Source organism: Arvicanthis niloticus, chromosome 22, assembly GCF_011762505.2.
Source record: "Arvicanthis niloticus isolate mArvNil1 chromosome 22, mArvNil1.pat.X, whole genome shotgun sequence".
NCBI lineage: Eukaryota > Metazoa > Chordata > Mammalia > Rodentia > Muridae > Arvicanthis > Arvicanthis niloticus.
In genome coordinates, this window is record NC_133429.1 from 4,375,655 (window position 1) to 4,397,191 (window position 21,537).

At 45.0% G+C, this 21,537-nt stretch overlaps 1 protein-coding gene across 1 annotated transcript; it reads left to right on the forward strand.

Moving 5' to 3' along the window:
• The first annotated feature begins 3,304 nt into the window (after nt 1-3,304).
• On the forward strand, nt 3,305-19,679 carry LOC143435936 (cytochrome P450 4F4-like). The gene is given in 17 exon segments (XM_076919690.1): nt 3,305-3,468; nt 3,758-3,840; nt 3,843-3,952; nt 7,000-7,144; nt 8,933-8,973; nt 8,975-8,987; nt 9,078-9,136; nt 9,138-9,206; nt 11,207-11,328; nt 13,577-13,847; nt 15,956-16,022; nt 16,229-16,358; nt 18,056-18,116; nt 18,118-18,190; nt 18,281-18,345; nt 18,499-18,581; nt 19,091-19,679. Coding segments are annotated over 17 exon segments (1,578 nt in total). The 5' UTR covers nt 3,305-3,454; the 3' UTR covers nt 19,263-19,679.
• Nucleotides 19,680-21,537: the final 1,858 nt, after the last annotated feature.

A 21,537-nucleotide genomic window follows, 5' to 3' on the forward strand; every position in this document is an offset into this window, starting at 1 on the left:
CACAAAACAGATCATAGTCAGCTGCTGTGAACAATCTAAAGGAGCCCCATATCCCATCTCGGGTTAAAATGAAAACATATTCTTATATTTCTGTGTTTAGCAAAAAAAAAAAAAAACAAAAAACAAAAAACAAACAAACAAAAAAAACAAAATTTCAAAACTGTCACTAATTTCCTTTTTAAAATATAAATGATCGTAGCACAGAATAGTAAGTGCTGTGCAAGCTGCTATCTACACTTCATATAAGAAAAGAGGGCTGAACAGATAGCTAGGTGGGTGAGACTGTGATCTAGTTGTAGGTGGAAACATGCCCTTGTCTTCTTGTTAATTCAACAGGGTGGATCGAGGGTCTAGCTAGACACCCAGCAGTAGGGGCGGAGGCTCACCTTTTTAAATAATGTACTTTTTTCACAGACCCTAGTGCAGTGCCCAGGAGCCAACATGGGCTTGATCTGATCTGCTCACCTTTCTGAGTCAGTAATTTTCCCTTTTTCTTTCTTTTTCTTTTGGACATTTGCAAGAGTCTAATTACACCTTTTAAACTCCGTAACACTCTGGACTTCCTAAAGTTCTCTTCTTCATCGAGTGACTGCCTGTTGCCATGTGGTTGATCTTCATGCTGGCTTGGCTTTTCTGTTCTCCTCCTCAACACAGCTTTGAGGATGACAGCTCCTGGGCCCTGGGAGTTCCCTTTGAAACTCTAATAAATTAATCTTAATCTGTCAGAGTCTCTTCTTGTCCTTGAGTTTCTTTTTATTAATCTCTGTTCTGTTGTTGTGGTAAAGCAGCTTGGCCAAGGCAACCCATAAAAGAGTTGACTTGGGGCTATGGCTCCAGAGGGACAGAAACCTTAATGGCAGGTGGATGTAGGGGCTGGAGCAGAAAATGAGAGCTCACATCCTGAACCACAAGCACCAGAGAAAGCAAACTGCAAGGTGAGGCCTTAAGTTCTCAAAGCCCATCCCCAGTGACTTGCTTTTTCCAGCAAGGCCACACCTCCTAACCCTCCTCAAACAAGCCATCAAGTGAGGACAAATTGTTGTTTTTAACAAAACCTCAATTGTTTGATTTTGCCAATGAACAATCAACAGCCAGATGCTGGGGTGAGAGTTGACTAGCTCAGAGAGGCAAAGTTCCCAGCTGGCCTTTCTCCTCAGCCAGCATCCCAGAAGCAAATCTCCTTCCTCACCATCTCAGAAAACCTCCTCCAAACTGAATCTCCCTCCCTTCTACTTCCTGTGTGTCTATCCATCCTCCTGACTTCCTGTTACTCTCTATGGCTTTTTCTTATAATCCCATGTTCACTTCCTGTCAGCTGGTTGCTTACTCTGCTTCCTGATCTAAGGTTGACTTTATTTTAATCCTGTTTACAATATTCAATCACAAAGCTCTTGGATTAAAGGTGCGGCTAAGAGGGAGCCAAACCACAACTATAAACAGGTTTTCCCAGTAAATTACACTATCTCAGGGTTCAGGGTCTTATCAAATATCCTGCAACAACAAAGCATTCAAATGCCTTAGACTATGGGAGATCTTTCTCACCCAAGTAACAACACTTTAATTATTGAGACAAAACAAAAAAAAAACCCATGGGGAAGCAATTCTTTTGTTATCATACAATGAGTCTTCAGGAACTCCCCAAGAACTCCAGTAACGTTTCTTCCCTGCCTTTCAAACCATTAATTAGAAAAAAAAAAAAAAACAAATAAGCAAAACCAAACCAAACCAAACAAACCTGTTCCTACAACCCTAAAGGGTATTACTTTTGTGCAAACATAAGGACCTGGGTTCAAATCCCCAGAACCCATAGAAAGTCAGGCACACATCTGTAATCTTCGTACTTTTGTAGAAAAGGAGGTGGAAATGGGAGACTCTCTGGAAGCCAGAGAGTCATTGAGTTTGGATTATACAGCTGCAAAATCAATAAGCAACCCTCAAAAAAGGTGGCCAGTGCAGACTGACACCCAAGTGCTGTCTTCTAACCAGTGTTATGTTCTGCTTGGACCCATCTGCTCAGGGCTGCTCTCCACCCCACCATCACATGTCTCCTCCCTCTCGCTGTGTCTCAGTTCATATCCACATCAACCTATGCTCTCCCAACTGGGCTGCTAATTCCTAGCCTCTGACCTGGGGACTCAATCATTGGGCTGTGCTTTGTTCCTGCTTCAGAGAGCAGTGTCACTATCCAGACCCTGGACTGCTTCAGAGCAGGATTTGAATTTCTCCAGACTGTGTAGCTGGTAGGCAGAGGCATCCTGGAGCCTCCCGGTTTTGTGCCATGAAAGGCTGCATGCAGGTCTCAGACCTCGTCAGAGAAGTTTCTTTGTGCAGTGGACAGCACTTAATGCAGAGACTCACAGTGAGTGGAAATGACACTATACCATGCCCACATGGGCCCCACAGGACTCAGGATTTTTGTGAAAGTTGGGGCAAAATGACCGTGAGAGTCAGAAGTTTTGGGAGGATAGGACCAAACAATGCCTTCCGGACACAACAGGACCTCTGCTCTAGTGAACTCAGGGACGCTGCAGCTCGATACCCAAGACCTGTGCAAGGTCAAGACAGACAACATTCCAGCCCTGGGGAAGGGGCCCTGGCCCCTAGCTAAGGAGCTGTTAACAGCTGATGGTGGTGAAGAGTCAGTTTTCACTGAAGATCTGACGACTTGAATCAGTAAACTACAAAAAAAAAAAAAAAAAAAAAAAAAAAAAGGGTGTAGGTAAGAGGCTGATCTGGAAGGATTAAGCCGAAGAATAGAAGGTGAATCTAATCATCTAATCAAAACACATTTATGCATGTATAAAATTCTCAACAGATTTACTAAAAGTATTGTGTATATAGTTTTTTAAACAATGGGACATGCTATCCAGCATGGTCCAGTGCATGGGAGATGGTCTGTGACCAGGACTGGCCTGGCTGCATTCCCCTGGCACCTGAACTCCTTTAATGATTTTACTAGATGTGCTGGTCATCTTGGAAGAGTAGGGATACCCCCTACTCTGTTCTGAATGTGGGGCTCAGACTTATCTCTGCCAACCTCAGAGTTTTGCCCACTCCCAAATCTATCCTGCCTGCAACCTCCACCCGCATCCCCACAATGTGAGAGAAACCAAGTTCTAAGGATCTGGTGTTCATGCTGTGACCCTGAATTGATTCCACTCTGTGCCCATGCAAACCCAACCACCCTCCTTTGGCTATCTGCCCAGGAAGGGAGGAGGCAGATGGGCCTATGAAGGATGGCTGACACAGTTGAGCTCAACCTCCTTCAGGGCAGAAGCCAGGAACAAAGAAACTCTAGAGGAAGGAGAATTGTGGGAAATTTGCTGTTTCAGAGAGAAGGTGCCTGGCTAAGAGCACTCATATAGGCTAGACAAAGCACTGAGCCTGGTTGCTTATTTACAGATAATCAGCTATTTGAAGCCAAAAAACTAGAGTGACCCTGTTGGCTTCAGACATGGGGTTTTGCAGGTAACATCTCCTGGCAGCCTCAGGCATTTTGGGTCCATCTTCTCTCTCTCTCTCTCTCTCTCTCTCTCTCTCTCTCTCTCTCTCTCTCTCTCTCTCCTCCCTCCTTCCCTCCCTTCTTCCCCTTCCCTTCCTCCTTCCATCTTACTCCTCTCTCCACCCCATGGAGAATCTCTGGGATTCCTTTTCTCCTACAACCAGCCTTCATTATTCATATCCCTGGTCCATTATCCCTGACGGCCCAACCTTCTTGCGACCTCCCAATCTCACTGTCTGTCCATCTGCCTCACAGGATGCCACAGTTGACCTGTCTTTGGCTGGGACTGAGGCTGGAGGCCTCACCATGGCTGCTTTTGCTGCTGATCGGAGCTTGCTGGCTCTGGCCCGTGTCCTGACTCAGATCTATGTCTTCTACAGAACATATCATTATCTTTGTGATTTCCCTCAACCCCCCAAATGGAATTGGTTCTTGGGTCATCTGGGCATGGTGAGTGCAGCAGCAGATTGTGGGTCTTTTATTTCTGAGTGAACGGACCAGGACCAGTGCTCATCAGCCTTTCTCATATCCCTGCCCCCCACTCCATCTCTACTTGGCTCTGGATTCATTTCTCGTCTGTCATTTCTTACACTGCTGGACACTGAGGGGCTTCCAGGGTAGACCATACAGAGTGAGGACCCCTAGTGTTCCCTCGTTGTCTGCTGGACTTGAGGCCTCTTGAGAAGCTCTGTTCAAGGTCAGTGCATTTTTCTGTCAATCCATATCAGAGGCTGGCTTCCATGTTTTTCTGGGGTAATCTCTGGAATTCCTTTCCTACCACACATGGAACAGGAGACCAATGGCGGTCTTCCTGCCTCTTGTTCCTGAAGCACTTTTACTTAAAAGCCGGAAGTTCTTCCTAAGATGGACCGTTGAGCCCTGTCGCCCAACCTGGATAAGAGTTGTCTACTCACCCTCCCGTAAGCTTCCTTGACCCCACACCTTGGACTTTGACCAAGTCTGTTCTTGCCTTTGGGTGACTTGGTCTTAGTTGCTTCACTTGCAAATAGCAAAGCTCACAACATCCATACATGTCAGTGACATCACCCACAGGGTGATGTTTGGTGACAGCATGGGGGCTCGTAGATAGGAACTGCTTGCCCATCTAGAGAGTTAGTGGTCACCTCTTGTCCTGGGTTGACTAGTTCCTGCTCTGCAGACCTTTTGCATCTTTGGAACTGCAGACCTGTAGGGCATGCAGACACAAACATGTAGGAGAATCCATGTTTTGTTTTCATTTTGTTGTTGTGATAAAACACTGACCGAAAACTACTTCAAGAGGAAAGAGTCTGTAGTCAAGGCAGGCACTCCAGCAGGATCTCGAGACAGAAAGCGTGGAGAAACAATGCCTGCTTGCTCGTTCTCAAGCATGTGCTTAGCTAGGTTTTGAAAAATACAGTCCAGGACCATCTGTGCAGAAAATGGTGCCACATAGAATGAACTGGGCCCTTCTAAGTCAACTAACAATTAAGACAGTCCCCCAAAGATGTGCCCACAGTCCACTCTGATCTGGGCAATACCACACAACTGAGACTCCTTCTCAGGTGAGTAGAGGCCCTGTCAAGCTGTCAGGTACAACTAACAGGCTACAATGTTGCCTAAACACCCCTAAGCCCCATGAGACCTTCCCTGATGGTTTTCCCTGGGGCTTTAATACCACTGGAGAATATTCATCTTCTCAAGTCAAGGTGGCCGTCTCTGGGATAGGCTGCATAACTTCTCCATTGGCCCTGGGATAGACCCTTGAGACTCAGCGGTAACCCTGAAAAAGATGGAGCAAGACTCAGCACAACACATTTGGTGTAGGCTATGTGTGCAAATCTTTACAGCAAAGTGTTATCCTAAATATTGTAGGTATTTGTAAGACAATGGTGTTTATATATCAAAATACATCTATACATAGAATAACAATAATAAAAGATGTTATGCATAGGAATCCTTTGGGTCCATTATGAACTTATAGGACCAGGACCACACATATGTATTTGTCAGTGATAAGAACATCATTATGCAACACAGTGATTGTGTTTATATGATTATTTAGTGCATATATATTGTATATAGAGAGAGACATGATACATATATAAATTCTATACAATGCATGCACGTATATATTAAAGAGTGAGGGCAGAGGGGGGTACATGTGTTATGATCATTGGCTTATAAAATTATGGATTCTAAGCATGCTACAATATGCCATCTGCAAGGTGGAAGCCAACCTGTAAATAATTCAATCTGAGGCCAAAGGGTTGGCATCCTGTGTATGGGGAGATCCTTGAGGGAGAGAGGAGCCATGGGATTAGGGTAGAGTCTGTAAAGTAACCTTTATTTGCATGAGGAATTGTTGTCTGTGATGCTTACTGCCTGAGCCAGCTAACTCCTGGCCTCTGTCGAATCTTACCTAGCCTAGAAGTTTTCAGTCTCTGAGACTTACTGATGATAAGCTGACCCTTGTTTATTCTTTCCAACTCTGACTGGCTGGTTAACTCAGCCTGTGCTGGCCTAAACTCCTCTCCAGGTTGACTGATCCAATCTGGCTTCTCTCTCTTTCTCTCTCCTCTCCTCCTCCTCTCCTCCTCCTCCCTCCCTCTTCTCCTCCCCTCCCCCTTCCCCTCCCTTTCCTCTCTCTCCTTTTCTTCTTTTTCTCCACACTATTCTTTTAAGAAGCTTCCCCTTCCTCTTTCCTCTTGTGGGAGTTGGGCATATCCTAGTCTGTCACCTCTTTCTCTGATTCGTCACTTTGTCTGCCACTCAATTAGACATCACTTTCAAACATGGGCGCTTCTTTCTACAAATCAATTTTCCCTTCATTGCTTGGGATTAAAGGTGTGTACTAAGGGTGTGACTGTATTCAAATCAGAGGGATCAAAGGTGAGTGTGAAGGGCTGAGCCACACTACAACTAGAAACATTTTTTCTAGTAAACAACACTAACTTGGGGTTCACAGTATGATCAAATATCCTGCAACAAGGTCCAAAAGTCAAGAATTTGCACTGTGATGTCTGTGGGCAGAAGAAGATGTCTATTGCAATCAGGAAATGAGGTTGAGACTCCTTTATTTAATTGCTCTATATTACCAGTCCTTAGCCTAGGGGTCTCTACACACAGGTTGATATGTGTTACATATCAAATATTGGATATTTATATTATGATTCATAATGGTAGCAAAATTACAGCTATGAAGTAGCAACAAAATAATTTTATGGTTGGGGGTTGCCACAACATGAGGAACTGTATTAAAGGGTAGCAGCATTAAGAAGGTTGAGGACCACTGCTCTATGTTTCTTTGGTGGGTTGGATGGTGCTGTCCCACCCCGTAGAGGGTGGATCATCCTGACTGAGACTACTGATGCAAACACTAATGTCTTCTGGAAACACCATCCTAGAGATATCCAGATGTCATGCTGTATCAGCTTCTCTCTGACCATGTCGTAGCATAATGTGCTTGAGTCCTGACAAACCACCTCAGGAGGTGACTATTCCTCTCTTGCTTGTAGATCACTCCCACTGAGCATGGTCTGAAGGAGGTGACAAAGTTGGTGGCCACCTACCCCCAGGGCTTCATGACATGGTTGGGTCCCATCCTCCCTATCATCACTCTGTGCCACCCTGACACCATCCGATCTGTTCTCAGTGCCTCAGGTACTTAGAAGAAGCTGGTGGTGGTGTACCTGTGGGAAACTGAGGGTTTCTAGTCTCTGCGCTCATGCTTCTATGTGATTTCTGAAGTAGCCTAGTCCTTCTTGCTCTTAGCTTTCTCTACCTTTTGCTGAATATATTAGAAGAAAGCCCAGGCTGGACTCAGCCCAGAGGATGGTAGAATCTTCAGGGCTCCCTGTGGCCATCTGCCTTAGCAGTCCTTTTCTTGGAAAGCCTAGAGATCTTGGGATTCCTCTCTACTCACCTCCATTCAGAGCTGAGAGGAAAGGTGTCCTGGGCACTCATGGTGTGGTATGTACCACTCGGGGTATATGGGACGGGCAGATGGAGACCTGGCAAGTGGTTATCTCCAACCTCCATCCACATCAAAGAGACATCTGTTTTCTGATCCAAGTGGACATTGGACTAGCCTGTTTGTCTACTGCTGAGGTCTCTGTGCTGTCTCCAGCTGTGCAGGTGACCAGAATGCAGATAGATGGGACTGCTGTACTGATTCCCTTGCCTCTGCCTCACCTTATGTATGCCTGCAACTAGAGTGGTATGGCCATCTCCTGATCACACCTGTGATCACACCTGATCACACCTGTGATCACACCTGATCACACCTGTGATCACACCTGATCACACCTGTGATCACACCTGATCACACCTGTGGTATTAGCTCTTCTTGTTGCTATTACTAGCACAACTTCATTGAGCAAAGATTGATTTTTACTTGTGATTCAGGATTCATAGTGATAAAAGAAAGACATACACATAACTGGCTAGAAGAGGAGAGGAAAGGGAGAAGAGGGAGACTCAGTTCAAGATGTTTCAAAGTTCAAGATGTTACTACCTCTGTTCTCTAGCTAAGTTCCACTTCCTAAGATTTCTAGAATCTTCCAAAATAAAGGCAGCATCTGAGGACAAAATCTTTCAAAAGCCAAACTGATGAAGGGTATTTCATATTCACACTATAACAACTGGTGCATGTTGTCCCAGGTATGAATCAAGTTTAATCAAATGAATATGGCCCTATCTGGAGCTCACACAGAGCTGTGGCCACTTGGAGCACATCCGTTTCTTGCTTGAGCAATTATTTGAAATTATACTTTTTCTCCTGATGAAAACACTTTGGCCATTTGGGAGTTTTCTGACATTTGTTGCTTTTTCAGTCCCACTGAGATAGAAACATGGCTGAGATTTCTTGTTTGAGGCAAGTCTGATGCCCAATTGGACCACATCGATGCCATATCTGTGAGATTATTGTGACTATTTTAAAATGATATCTGGGACCTACCTATGGGGGCACATTGAGATATATCAGATCATCTATTCCCATTTTAAAGCAGATGGGGTCATTCAGGGTAGGTCACTTTGCTTCAGCCATGTTAGCCCATGTTACTCCCTATATATCCATGACACATATCTATATTAGATGTCCGAGCATGCTGGGATGGTCAGGTATTCTAGGTCTGTAGAATGTCATGCTACACGTGAAGGGCAGACATAGTCGACTATGTTGAAACCAAGTGATAGTGAAGTGAGTTGTTTCCATCTCATCTAGCTAGTATCCTGCTTCCTCTTCCTCCTTATCTTCCTCTTCCTCCTTCTCCTTGTTCTCCTCCTTTTCTTCTTCCTCCTCCTCTGCATCCTATGTTCCTTTCTCTAACCATGTCATGCTAGGTTTGGGGCAGACATGAATACACCTTGCTGAGCCCTGCCCCCACACTCTCTGAAAGTTCATTTCCTAGCCTCTTCATGGGCCCTGATCGTCCTTGTTCATGTCAGCTTCAGTTGCCCTAAAGGAAGTAATCTTCTACAGTTTCCTGAAAACCCTGGCTGGGTGAGTACTACAGATGAAGGAACCCAGGAAAATCCCCAGGGGGTGGACGGGAACACGATGCCATGCTCACTGCCATCACTGCCCTCCCAGGGGATGGGCTCCTGGTGAGTGCTGGGGACAAGTGGAGCCGCCACCGCCGCCTGCTGACAACCCGCCTTCCACTTCAACATCCTGAAACCCTATGTGAAGATTTTCAATGACAGCACCAACATCATGCATGTGAGTCTCTGAAACTCAGGTTCTCAGCTGGAGTCTGAGGCAAAGGAACTTCAGATAGGTCTGATCTGTTCTCTAAAGGGTTAAGATGGATGTCTTAATTAAATTTTTCATTGCTATGAAGTGTGCAGGTAGACAAGTACTGAAGAAGGAGCTGAGAGTTTCTGCATGAATCTATGTTGATCAGATTACAGCCAGGAGTGACTGTCTTATGGGCAGCTAGGGTCTCAACGCCTACCTCCACAGTGACACACTTCCTCTAACAAGGCCACACTACTCCAACAAGGCCACACCTCCTAATAGGGCCACTCTGTGGGCCAAGCAAATTTAAACCACCACAATGGGGCTGTGGTTTTATTTTTCCTCTCTATTTTGTATCCAAGACAATACCACAGAGCCATGTCTTCACACATGGTGAGTGCTTATAAAGAGTTAGGTTCTATTTTCTCAGGTGGTGGCCCTAAAAACTAAATGCAGACTTGAAAACTACCTAGAAACTGCCAGTAAGGAGCAAGGCACTTCCACAAACACTGATTTTGAAACAACAAGGTCTGATGTTGCTAATAGGGGTGTGAGTCAGGGGGGTTGGCTCTTCTGAACAGAGTATGGGTCACATGTGTATGGCATGTGACCAGCTGTCAGTCAGCTTGCCCAATAATAAGCATAATTCCTTGATTATGAATTCCTTGAAGTTGGGATTTTACCAACTTCAAGCTAATTTAGCATAGTTTCAGCATCCTGGGCTTGTTCCTACGGCACAGAGTTCCATAGGAGAGAAGCTGGAAGTCACCTGAAGCTTAGGTTTCATTGAAGTTCTAGCCTCTTCCTTTTTTTAAGAGTATATTAGTCAAAGTCATCAATCTAACACAAAAACAAAGGGGGGGGGGTAGAATAGGCTCAGCACTGTAAGGGACATTACTGAAAACTCACATACTGGGTTGAGGAATAAGACAGACAAGAGTGTGAGAGCTGCATGAAGGGCTAACAGTTTTCTACTTGCTAGCTGACAGCTCAGCTGGTTTACTTGTGTGTAAATGATATTTTTGTATTCTAGTTAGCCAATATAAAAGACACACAATCCTGGTATTTTATTTACAAGTGGGAAGCCTTAGATTAGGTTTTGAGCTATTCTAACTTACACCCCAGCCATATGTCCCTTGTTACTTGCTATTTCTCCTGGCTACATGCTCATAGTCCCTCTCCTATCATGGAGGCTTCTTCCTCCCTTTCTCTCCTCCTTTTTCCTCCCCTGGTCTGTCCTGAGACCGTTCACCCATCTTCAAGTCCTGCCTTTCTTTCTCTATCGCTCAATAATTGGCTTTAGACTGTTATTGATCAATTAACTTGGGGAGCAAGATTTTGCAGAACAAAAGCTGGTGTACTTGAGAATTCACTTGTCTTGGGGCAACCAGATCTTAGGGTACAGAATTTAACATTGGAATGCATAGCAGCCCCAGACCAACCCCAACACTTGTGGATTCTGCCAGACCATACAAGATTCCTTATTCAAGTACAGAAGGTAGTCAGGTACTCTTGTGCACTCCTGGCTTCCACTCTTTCCTGAAAGCATATAAATTCCATGGGGCATCACAAATGGCCTTCAGAGGAGGCAGCGGATGCTCTGTATTGTGTAACTTAGTTTTGGGGACCCTGCTTTTATAACAAGCTGAAACAAGCCTGATGTTTGCCCATGGAAGGCCATCTCTGGATCTCTCAAGGTTTTCTGAAATATCTGTGAAACAGTCCAGGTGAAAAACACTGGGATGAATTTTTGCTCAGAACATTTAGAAAAGATGCTTAGAAAACAATGGACATTGCCATACCTGACATAGAGATAGCTTTATGTCCAACTTATAACACTCCCGCCTGGTTAACCCTGGAGTCAAGTGTTTGGCCAGAGATGTGGGAGGCTAATTTTGGGTATCAGTTATTGTAGTTGTGATTGGGGAAAAATCTCAGGAGCTCAGACCTGGTTATGGGTGTTGCTTCTTTTTTCTGTAAAGGCCAAGTGGCAGCGCCTAGCCTCAGGTGGCAACACCCGTCTGGACATGTTTAAGAACATCAGCCTGATGACCTTGGACAGTCTGCAGAAGTGTGTCTTCAGTTTTGATAGCAACTGTCAGGAGTGAGTCCCTCCCTTTGGCCTGGGAACCTGGAGTATGGACTTGGGAAGGTGGTACAGTAGGGATGGGTGGCGAGTAGGGAAAAAGGAGGCTTCTAAGAAGAGGTGATTTTGAACAAGGACCATGGATGCAGGTGAGTAGATCATATTCATCTGGTATAGAGGAGACACATTAGATATGAAATTGTCAGGTTGACATGAATTAGATACTTTTCTCACAGCTGTAACAAAATAATTGATAAAAGCAACTTAAGGGAGGGTTTATTTCAGCTCACAGTTTAAGGAAAACCCCATCATGGTGGCGGAAGGAAAGGCAGCAGGGTGGCTACCTTGTGTCTGCAGTCAGGAAGCAGAGAGTGATGAGTGTGCTTAGGCTTGTCTAGCTTTCTCCTTTTGCACACCTGAAACTCAGTTCTCATTTTAAACACAAACAAGTGTGTGAGTAGAAGTCATTCCATAACCTGAATATTTATACCATCTTGAAATTTCTGTCACTCAAAAGGTCTATCACCTTTTTTTCTTTTTGCTTTTGTTTTGTTGTTTTGTTTTTATTTGTGTGTGTGTGTGTGTGTGTGTGTGTGTGTGTGTGTGTGTGTGTGTGTGTGACAAGACTTCTCTGAATAGCCCTGGTTATTCTGAAACTCACTCTGTGGACCAGGCTGGCCTAGAACTCAGGCCAGCCTGCTCCACAGAGAGATCCACCTGTCGCTGCCACCTGAGTGCTGAGATTACAGGTATGCACCATCCTGGTGGGCTATCACCTTTTAATTCAGCCCCACACATGTTCTGAGGACTAGATAGAATGCTGTCAAATTGATTGACAGAAAAATAGCTAGAATGAATTCTAGTCTATTTCCTAATTGATGCCCCCCCCCCCCAAAAAAAAGCAAAACCATATGACCTAGGTCTCCATTGTCTGCATTTCTCTTTGACATTCTGGTCTCTCAACTTCCAATCATAATTTCCCTTTAAACTCCCCATACAGAATGTAATGGTGTTTCTGGATCAGCATTTTAAATTCTACATTTCTTCTACAAAAGTTTCAAAGGCCTAAGAACTGCATTGTCAGGATTATTACAATTATGACCCCATTTCTGGTACCAATTTCATGTATTATCTGTGTTTCTTGTTGGTGCAATGAGAAACAACTTAATAGAGGGAAGGGTTTGCTTTGGGTTAAAGTTGAGGGGAAGTCCTTCGAGTTAAGGGAGTCACTGTGGAGGAATGAGAGACTGATGATCACATTGCCTACACAGCAAAGAAGCAGAGAGTCTGAAACACCCATTTATGGAATAGTGTTGCTCTGATTAGGATGAGTATTCTCACCTTATTAACACAGTCTTGAGACTCCAGATGTGCTCAGAATTCTGTCTACATGATGATTCGAGATCTTGTCAAATTGACCATCAGTATACTGCAACATAGTGTCTAAACTATCAGACATTGAAAGCCGGCCAGAGGTGGGAATGTTCTCCTATCATTTCTACCTCGAGTGTTGGTGTTTACAGTCACTTCTGTTGCTGTCACAAAATTTTTTAGTGTACTTAGTTAATTTTTTAAAGGGGGGATTTTTGTTTGGTTGGGTTTTTTGTTTTGTTTTGTTTTTTGTTTGTTTTTTTTTCATAGTTTTGCAATATTTTGTTGATGGCTTTTTGATGCTATTGTTTTGTTGGGAGCATGTGTTAAGGAAAATGTTTTCGTCATGTCAGGAAGTAAAGAGAGTCAGGAAAGGGTCAGGGTCCTAATATTCTCTCCAAGGCACACTTATAATGGCCTAGCCACCCTCGATTAAGCCCTATCTCTTAATGCTCTTGACAGTTTCTAAAAGTCCCAGAGATGGACGTTTGGGAGACATCTCCAAACCACAGTAAATGAGCAAGATCATAGCAGCTCTGTAGACACTGATTGTCTTGTAGACAAGGTGGGACTGTCACTAAATGCAGGGATCCTCTTGAAAAGACCAGACTATTGAAAGAAAGAGAGTTCCTAGCTGAGTCAGGTGTTGGAAAGCAGGTGGATGAGAGCTAGATCTGGGGAAGGAAAGAAAAGGAAGGAGTGACATCTGTGCTGCTCTTGGATGCTCATGAAGATGGGCTATAGAGATAAGTGAGACTTCACAGTCAAATGTCACCACTAATGGCACTCATGTATTTGTACGGCCATCTGTTTCTGACTACTGAGTATCCTGTTGGGAAATATTGAGCTTCGGTTTTGCTGAATTCTTGTTTCCTTTCATGCTGTACTCATGCAGGAAGCCCAGTGAGTATATTTCTGCCATCTTGGAGCTCAGTGCCTTAGTAGCCAAACGGTTCCAGCAGGTGCTCCTACACGTAGACTCACTCTATCAGCTTACCCATAATGGGCGGCGCTTTCACAAGGCCTGCCACCTGGTGCACAACTTCACGGATGCGGTCATTCAGGATCGACGACGTACTCTCCCCGGGAAGCGTGAAGATGATGTCATCAGGGCAAAGGCCAAGGCCAAAACCCTGGACTTCATCGATGTGCTGCTGCTGACCAAGGTGGGTTCTCAGGAGGCGCAATCGTGCTGCTTAGACTTAATTTGTTGAGTGTGATAATGGACACCTTTAATCCCAGTATTCCTCAGGCAGCAGTAGGAAGATCATGGTGAGTTTGAGGCCAGCCTGGTCTACATATTAAGCTCCAGGCCAGTCAAGGATACACAGTGCAACCCCACCTCAAAAGAAGTTAATCAATTCATTAAATAGCTCTTTTTGCGTTTGCAAGGTTTTTGGTTTTTTTTGTTTTGTTTTGTTTGTTTGTTTTTTTCGAGACGGGGTTTCTCTGTGTAGCCCTGGCTGTCCTGGAACTCACTCTGTAGACCAGGCTGGCCTCGAACTCAGAAATCCGCCTGCCTCTGCCTCCCAAGTGCTGGGATTAAAGGCGTGTGCCACCACTGCCCAGTGGGTTTTTTTTTTTTTTTTTTTTTAAGATAGAATTTCACTAAATAACCCTGGCTGACCCTCAATCTCATGTTCTTCCTACCCTCACCTTGAACACTCGAATTACAGATGCGTGCCAGGTATGGTTAGCATTTTTTAGACCAGTCTGACTGTGTTGTCAGTGAATGGATCCTGCTGTCCCAACTTCCCAAGTCGAGGACTACACGGTTGTGCCACAAGCTCGGCTTTAAGGGGTAGGATTAATGACAAGGCCAAATATGGGATCAAAAAACAGTTCTGATTTGGGACTTGATGTAGAGGCTACCTAAGGGCCATGGAAGTCATTTGAGGAAAGGAGGAACAAGCTAGAAAGAGAAATTATAGAGATAACAGCAGAATCCACTCAGCACACCCCTGCTAGATCTGAAGCTGAAGGACCTCAGATTTTACTCTATTTATAACTTAATATGCTGTTGAGAAAACATATCTGTATCAGTATGTATGCCTAGAACTGTGCACCTGCAAGATCAGGGCAGCCTATCCGTTATCCCAAACAATAACAGCAGCCAGTCTAGGATTATAAGAATGGCTTTCTATCCCTGGCTCCTCCTTTCTCAGGTGATGTGATGATTTCATCTGTGTGTTCAGCAGGTCTTACAGCATAGGAAAAGATCAATACGTTATGAATCTCACAAGTTTCACAGGATATTTGGCACATCTGTGTCTTCTTCATTTCAGGGAGTACGAATAGATGGAAAAGGAGAAATACGAATAGATGGAAAAGGAGAAAGAGGAGATGAAAGAGGAGAGGGGTGTGGAAATAAGGAGACGAGATGGGAGCATGGGGAGGAAGCAATGTTGAGATCGGAAGAGAGTAAGAGACGAGAGAGCAGAAGAGAATATTTTTAAATTAATTTTTGAGTGTGCAAACTAATGCATTTCATGATGGTATATTCATGCACAAATACCACTGCATGTTGAGAAAACTTTATTCTGGAATGTAAGCAAGTTTTCTCCAATCACAGGTAAGTTCTACAGGTTTGCAAGCCTAATGGATTTCAGAGGACAGGAGGTACATTTTCTGCATGTAGCACCCACGAATCAAGTGAGAGAACACAATACGAACTTCGGTGCAGGATAAAACAGTCATAGGGGAAAACACGGAAATATTTACAAGTGAAAAAGAAAGAGAAGGAGAAGTTTAGTTGCTGGTCGTATGTAAGATGACATCATCTGTGCTTGCACAATGTTATATTAGTGTTTCTCCTGCCAGTCCAACCCTTTCTGTCTCAGTGTGCAGCATTTCCCTTGCTGACAAGGGGGTAGGGAGATACCATTCCCACCAAACAATTATGGAACAATTGACAGAAAGTGATCCACTCCTCCTTCCTAAGGAGGAGATCCTTGTAATGAGAGTAATGTTTGTGCTCCAACTTTAAAGGGATGCGGCCATGAAATCATCCTATATGCAAGGTTACTTGCTCCTTTGTTTCCTAGAAATCTCCCACCACGCAGAAACGGGAAGATATTCAGAGGTCATCAACTCCTTCAACAAGGAAAAACAAACAATCACAAAACAGGAGGCAGGACAGTCTAGGGGTGGAGACCTCTGATGATGATCAAGAGAGATGCAGAGGCACAGTGGGCTTGGGGATCTAAGAGCTGTCTCAAGTTAGACATAGACCCAGAACTGCTGTGATCTGGTGTCTTGTCTTGTCTGTCTCCAGGATGAAGATGGAAAGGAGCTGTCAGATGAGGACATTAGAGCAGAGGCTGACACCTTCATGTTTGAGGGTGAGGCTCCCGGTGTGGGACTACAGAGTGAACGGGAAACCTCCATTTCAGGAACATGTCGAATGGACCCTATCCATTCAACTATCATCCCACTATCATCCATCACCCCTTTTCCCATCTTTCCTGGGCTTCTCCCTGCCTGGTTGCTACCCACTTTGTGGTGCTGAAGTAGCTTTGAAACCTAAGCCTACTTGTCTGCCCTGCAGGCCATGACACCACAGCCAGTGGGCTCTCCTGGACCCTGTACAACCTGGCGAGGCACCCAGAACACCAGGAGCGCTGCCGGCAGGAGGTGCGGGAGCTCCTGAGGGACCGAGAGTCTACAGAGATTGAGTGGTGAGCATAGGTCTCGGTGTCTTACTGGGCCTCTCCCCTGGCTCTGCTCCTCAAGTAGAGGAGGGGGTCTCCTTTTTATGATTCTTCCATTACTACTTGATGGGAATAGTATCTGCCTCATTACCAAGAGGAAATTTATGCTTTGGGACAGAAATATTTAAACTTCAAAGAGAATTGCTGACAATATAATAGTGTGTGAGGGCAGATGATGGCGCTTTGCGGATGTTCAATATATATAAACTTTCCGTCCTCTCCTTTGTCTCACATAACATTTGTTCTCAGTGTCTCCCCTCCCTGCCTGTTTGCTCTTCTCTTCCCTATCTCTTTCAGAATAGGAATTCATAAGTGACACCTTGGGGTACAATGTTCTATGCAATCCATTGTATCATCCACCTACCCATTCAGCAAATTGTCCCATAATGGATTCCCATAACAATTTTATGAGAAGTCCATCCTGTGCTAAGGATGCAGCTGAAAGAAGTGTTGTCAGGAGCTCCAAGCTTGGTGGGAGAACAGTCCTGCGTCAGGGCACTCCCCAGGACACACTGGCTGGCAGGTGTGAGGTTTAAAGTAAGAGAAACAAGGATATGTTTCAATTTAGGATCCTGAATGAGAATTGGGAGACATGTGGTTGGAACTAAGGTCCAGGGAAGAGGAGGTGGCAAAAAAGTATAGAGATAAGAAGAGGGGTGTTTTGTGACTTTTCTTGGGGAGATGTGAACAAATGCCTACTTGCTTTCATGGACAACAGGCCAAAAAGTGATCAAAATCATTGGCAAAACAATGAGTTTATTAGGGTTACTCACATGAGTAATGATGAGGGGCTGTTTATAGCTGTGTCACTGAAAATCTCACCCTAATATCGATAAAGACTCAAAAAAAAAAAAAAAAAAACCCTACATTCTTGGAGCTCCTAGAGAATCTCTGTCCAGTAGTTATTACCTTTTATTTAACCTTGAGGATGGGTCTTGTGGGTCTTATGGGTTTCAGAAATTTCCTAAGACTTGTGAGTTGCTCACACTTTGATCCTTGTAAGTTTTATGCGCACCCTGAGTCTTTTGGAGTTCCCTCTGGGATGGAATGTTTTAGTTTAGACAAATATGTTACATAGTGAGGCAGAAGGGTGTTGAGAGGAGGAGGAGGATAAGAAATAGTGAGGAAAATTCGTTGGAGAAAAGGGGGAGGATGTAGGAGAAAGAAAGAGGAGTGATGAAGTATAGGGAGAAGAACAGGAGCAAAAGAAGTAGGAGAGTAGACGGAATGATGAGGGAGAAAGATGATCATAGGAGAAAAGAGAGCATAGAGTGTTTGTATGTGAAGGAGCAGGGTGGGAAAAGGAGAAAAGTAAGACAGTGTGGAGGGAAGAGACAGCAGATAGGAGGGTGGGAGGGAGAGGAGGAGGCAGTAGAAACAGAGATCGGTAGGGTGTCTTCATTGCTTCTTAATTCATTTTGATTTTACTTTGTTTTTACCAAAGGAAGACTTCTTTAAGCAATTTTGAGTTGCTTTTTATGATGGACATTTGGATGTGTTTGGTTCAGAAAAAGCTTCTAAAGATACCTGACTAAATTCTCTCCAGTATTTTCCTACTTCTCTTCTTTCCTTGGAAATGTTTTAGCACTGTGAGGAAAGGTTATATGGCCAACACAGGGCCTGATCTGTTTTGCTCCTGGACAATTGTGTGGTGTGTTCCTCAGGGACGACCTGGCCCAGCTGCCCTTCCTGACCATGTGCATCAAGGAGAGTCTGCGGCTGCACCCCCCCAGTCACGGTCATCTCCCGTCGTTGTACCCAAGACATGGAGCTCCCAGATGGCCGAGTCATCCCTAAAGGTGCCCACGGGGACAGGGAAGAAAGGCCCTGGGCACATAGCAAAGTTTTATTCAGCAGCAGGCTTAACCTCCTGGCCCCGCTTCATACAGGTGTCATCTGCATCATCAATATTTTTGGAACCCATCACAACCCAACTGTGTGGCCCGACCCTGAGGTGCTGTAGCCCCATTCTCCCATTCTTTTTCATCACAAGGATCCTAGAGGAGGGAGAAGTTTTGGGCTGGGGAAATCAGAACTTACCGACCCTAGCACATACGGGATTCTGTCTCTGGCTGTGCTAAGAGATGCCACTCACTGTCTCTTTCAGGTCTACGACCCCTTCCGCTTTGACCCAGAGAATATCAAGAACAGGTCACCTCTGGCTTTTATTCCCTTCTCCGCTGGGCCCAGGTAATGACAGGAGGCTTGAGATGGTGGGGCAAAGGTTTAGGCAAGATGGAAAGGAGGGAAAGTCGAGACAGTAAGGATCCGGATTTCCTTCCTGCATCTTGGCAGGTGAAGTAAGGAGGTACAGAGCAAGGCTTGGGGAAATCCAAGAACCACAACCCTGAACTAATGTGTTCATGTGAGTTGGGCTCTGAGGTTTGACTGAGGTTCACCGGATCCAGAATGCTTCGCAGACGAGGGGGTCCCAAATAAGTTAGTTCCCCCTGGGTGCCCTCCACCTGGCTGACTAGTGGAGGAAGGTACCTAGGCCAGATTGAAGGGTGGAATTGGAGTCACAGTCAGAGTCCCCTTAATTCAAACTCTGGGCAAGGTTTGAATTAAGCATTAGTGGTGTGCTCGGTATATTAGCATCTCTCAACCTGAGATGTGGACCGGGTCAGGTTGCGTCTGAGGACGCCTGTCTGAATCCCGGCAAAGGGCACAGTCGGAGTCCCCACCCCGTCCTCCTGCAGGAACTGCATAGGACAGACTTTCGCTATGAACGAGATGAAGGTGGCGCTGGCACTGACACTGTTGCGCTTCCGCGTCCTGCCAGATGACAAGGAGCCGCGCCGGAAGCCCGAGCTGATCCTGCGCGCGGAGGGCGGGCTGTGGCTGCGGGTGGAGCCGCTGAGCACACAGTGACTCCCTGCATTTGGACGGGTCCCACCCACCCGCATGCCTCTGCAGATGTCACCTGTACCAGAGGCTCGCCGAATACCAGTAGGGGGCGCTGGAGGACAAGGGGAACCCGCAGTTGTGGTGGGGCGGGAGGGGTTGAAGTCCTTTGGTCCAGAGCCCTGACTTCATCTGGGTTCATGGGCCTCTACATTGTCCTTTAGCCTAGTTGGACTCAGTTGCTCCCCTGGGTAATAGGGAGCTAAGGGGAAGTGCCTAGGCAGCATAGACGCCAGGCTCGAACTCAGAGAACCTTCCTTTTAAGTTGAGGTACATTTCCATCACCTTGACCTCCGTTCTAATCTTAAAACTCTCATTCTGGGATTCTTCAGTGTTTCTGTGAAAACTAAAATTTTAGGTTTATTAAACCTAACAAGTCTGCTATTTGTTGCTGGGTTTATTTTGCTCGGTTTGGTCTGGTTTGGTTTTGTGTTTTGTTTTTGAATAGTCTCACTACACTGCCATGGGTGCTCTCAAATTCCTAGTCTTCCTCTCCCCACCCACCCCCACCCCCCCAATTGCTAATGCCTTATTCTATTCTAGTTTTTTCTAGCGTGCCTTTGGTTTTTTCTTTTATCTTTTATAGATACTTTTCATACAATGTATTCTGGTTGTGGTTTCCTTACCCCTATTCCTTCCCACCTTTCCTCCTCCCATTCAGACCCAAGCCCTCTCCATCTCGTTAGAAAACAAACAGGCATATAGTGGTACAGCACAGTACAACACAGTAAAACAAAAACAAACAGATCAGAATAGGACAAAACAACCAAATAAGTAAAAGAGCCGAAGAAATAGCACAGGAAACACAGACACACACAGGAATGCCATAAAAAATAAAAAAATAAAAAACCATGAAACTGGAAGCCATAATATATTTAAGAATGACTTGTAAGGAAAGAAAAAAAATGCCCTGACTTAATATTCTGAGACAAAGAACCTTCAAAGATGCTGTAGAGTTCCTTTTATGTTGGAAAAATTATGAGATAAAGAATATCCAGAGATTCTACTGAGTTCCTTTGGTGTTGGCTATCTACTGCTAGGCCTGAGGCCTGCCCATAAGAGTGATTTGTTCCCTAGTGAGTCTAAACTTTTAGTCTTAAAGGGTCTTCCAAACAGCTGGGACTAAAGCCTGTGTGGCTATATCCCCTAGCGGCTAGTGTCATTGAGGACAAGGGACTTGGAAATGATGGGTGGTTGTTTGAAAACTGAACAATCATCTGTTCCCCCTAGTAGGGAAACAAGGACAGACCAAAGTATCTGCCCAAGCCTCACATAGAAAACAAGTAAGATTGTCAACACTACTTACAAAGGATAGAGTAAGGGCTACTTACAGAAGCACAGAGGACACAGCTATTTCACAGAAAAACCCAACCTGCTTCTGACAGCTCTTGAGAGCTGCATACTGGTGCTCCTTATAAAGACTTCTCTCTCTCTCTCTCTCTCTCTCTCTCTCTCTCTCTCTCTCTCTCTCATATTCCTTACTACTTATATAACATTGTGAATCTTGTAATTTTCAGGGGTTTCCTGACATTTGTGGTGAGGTGTTTGTTGGGGTCTGGAATTGCCACTAGAACCAAACAAATACTGATGTCATTTAAGCAAGAGTATTTTGTTGAACACATTCCTTAATGCTGGATGTCCAGGACCACAAAAAGAACTTGGGACCCTAATTGTAGTACTAATCTGCTCTCAGGGTAGGCTTTTTAAAAGGAAAAAGAAACAGGTTCAAAAGTTTAAAGTTCAAGGAGGGGAGTAGTTGACTTACTAGGCAAAGTATTATCGGTTTACCTTTAAGCAGATTGGTCCTGAGTAAGGCAAGTTGGGTGGTGGATGGGGGTGAACAGAAGAAAATCAGAACATTGAGATAACAGAGCATGAGTATTATAATCATAACTCTTTGTCTTATTAGTAGCATTCGGTTCCGCGTCCCTTCCGAGTCCCCTCGCCAGCAAGAGAGACACAGGAGGCAGTGTTCGGGTAGTTACTACAGTGAGACTTTATTCTTGTATCAGCTGAAGCGGAAGACCCCAAGCCCGAAAAAGGCACTGCTTATATGTGGCGTGTTCACTTCTGATTGGCTGTTCACTCATCACCCCATATTACGCCCCGGGATGGGCAGTGACTTGTCGCGCTTTCGCCTCTTGCACCTGCGCAGTTTAGTTGTTTACTTGTGGGAGCACCGGAAGCCAGCGCCATCTTGTAATGGCGAATGTTGTCACCGCTCGCCGCGGCTCCCTACATC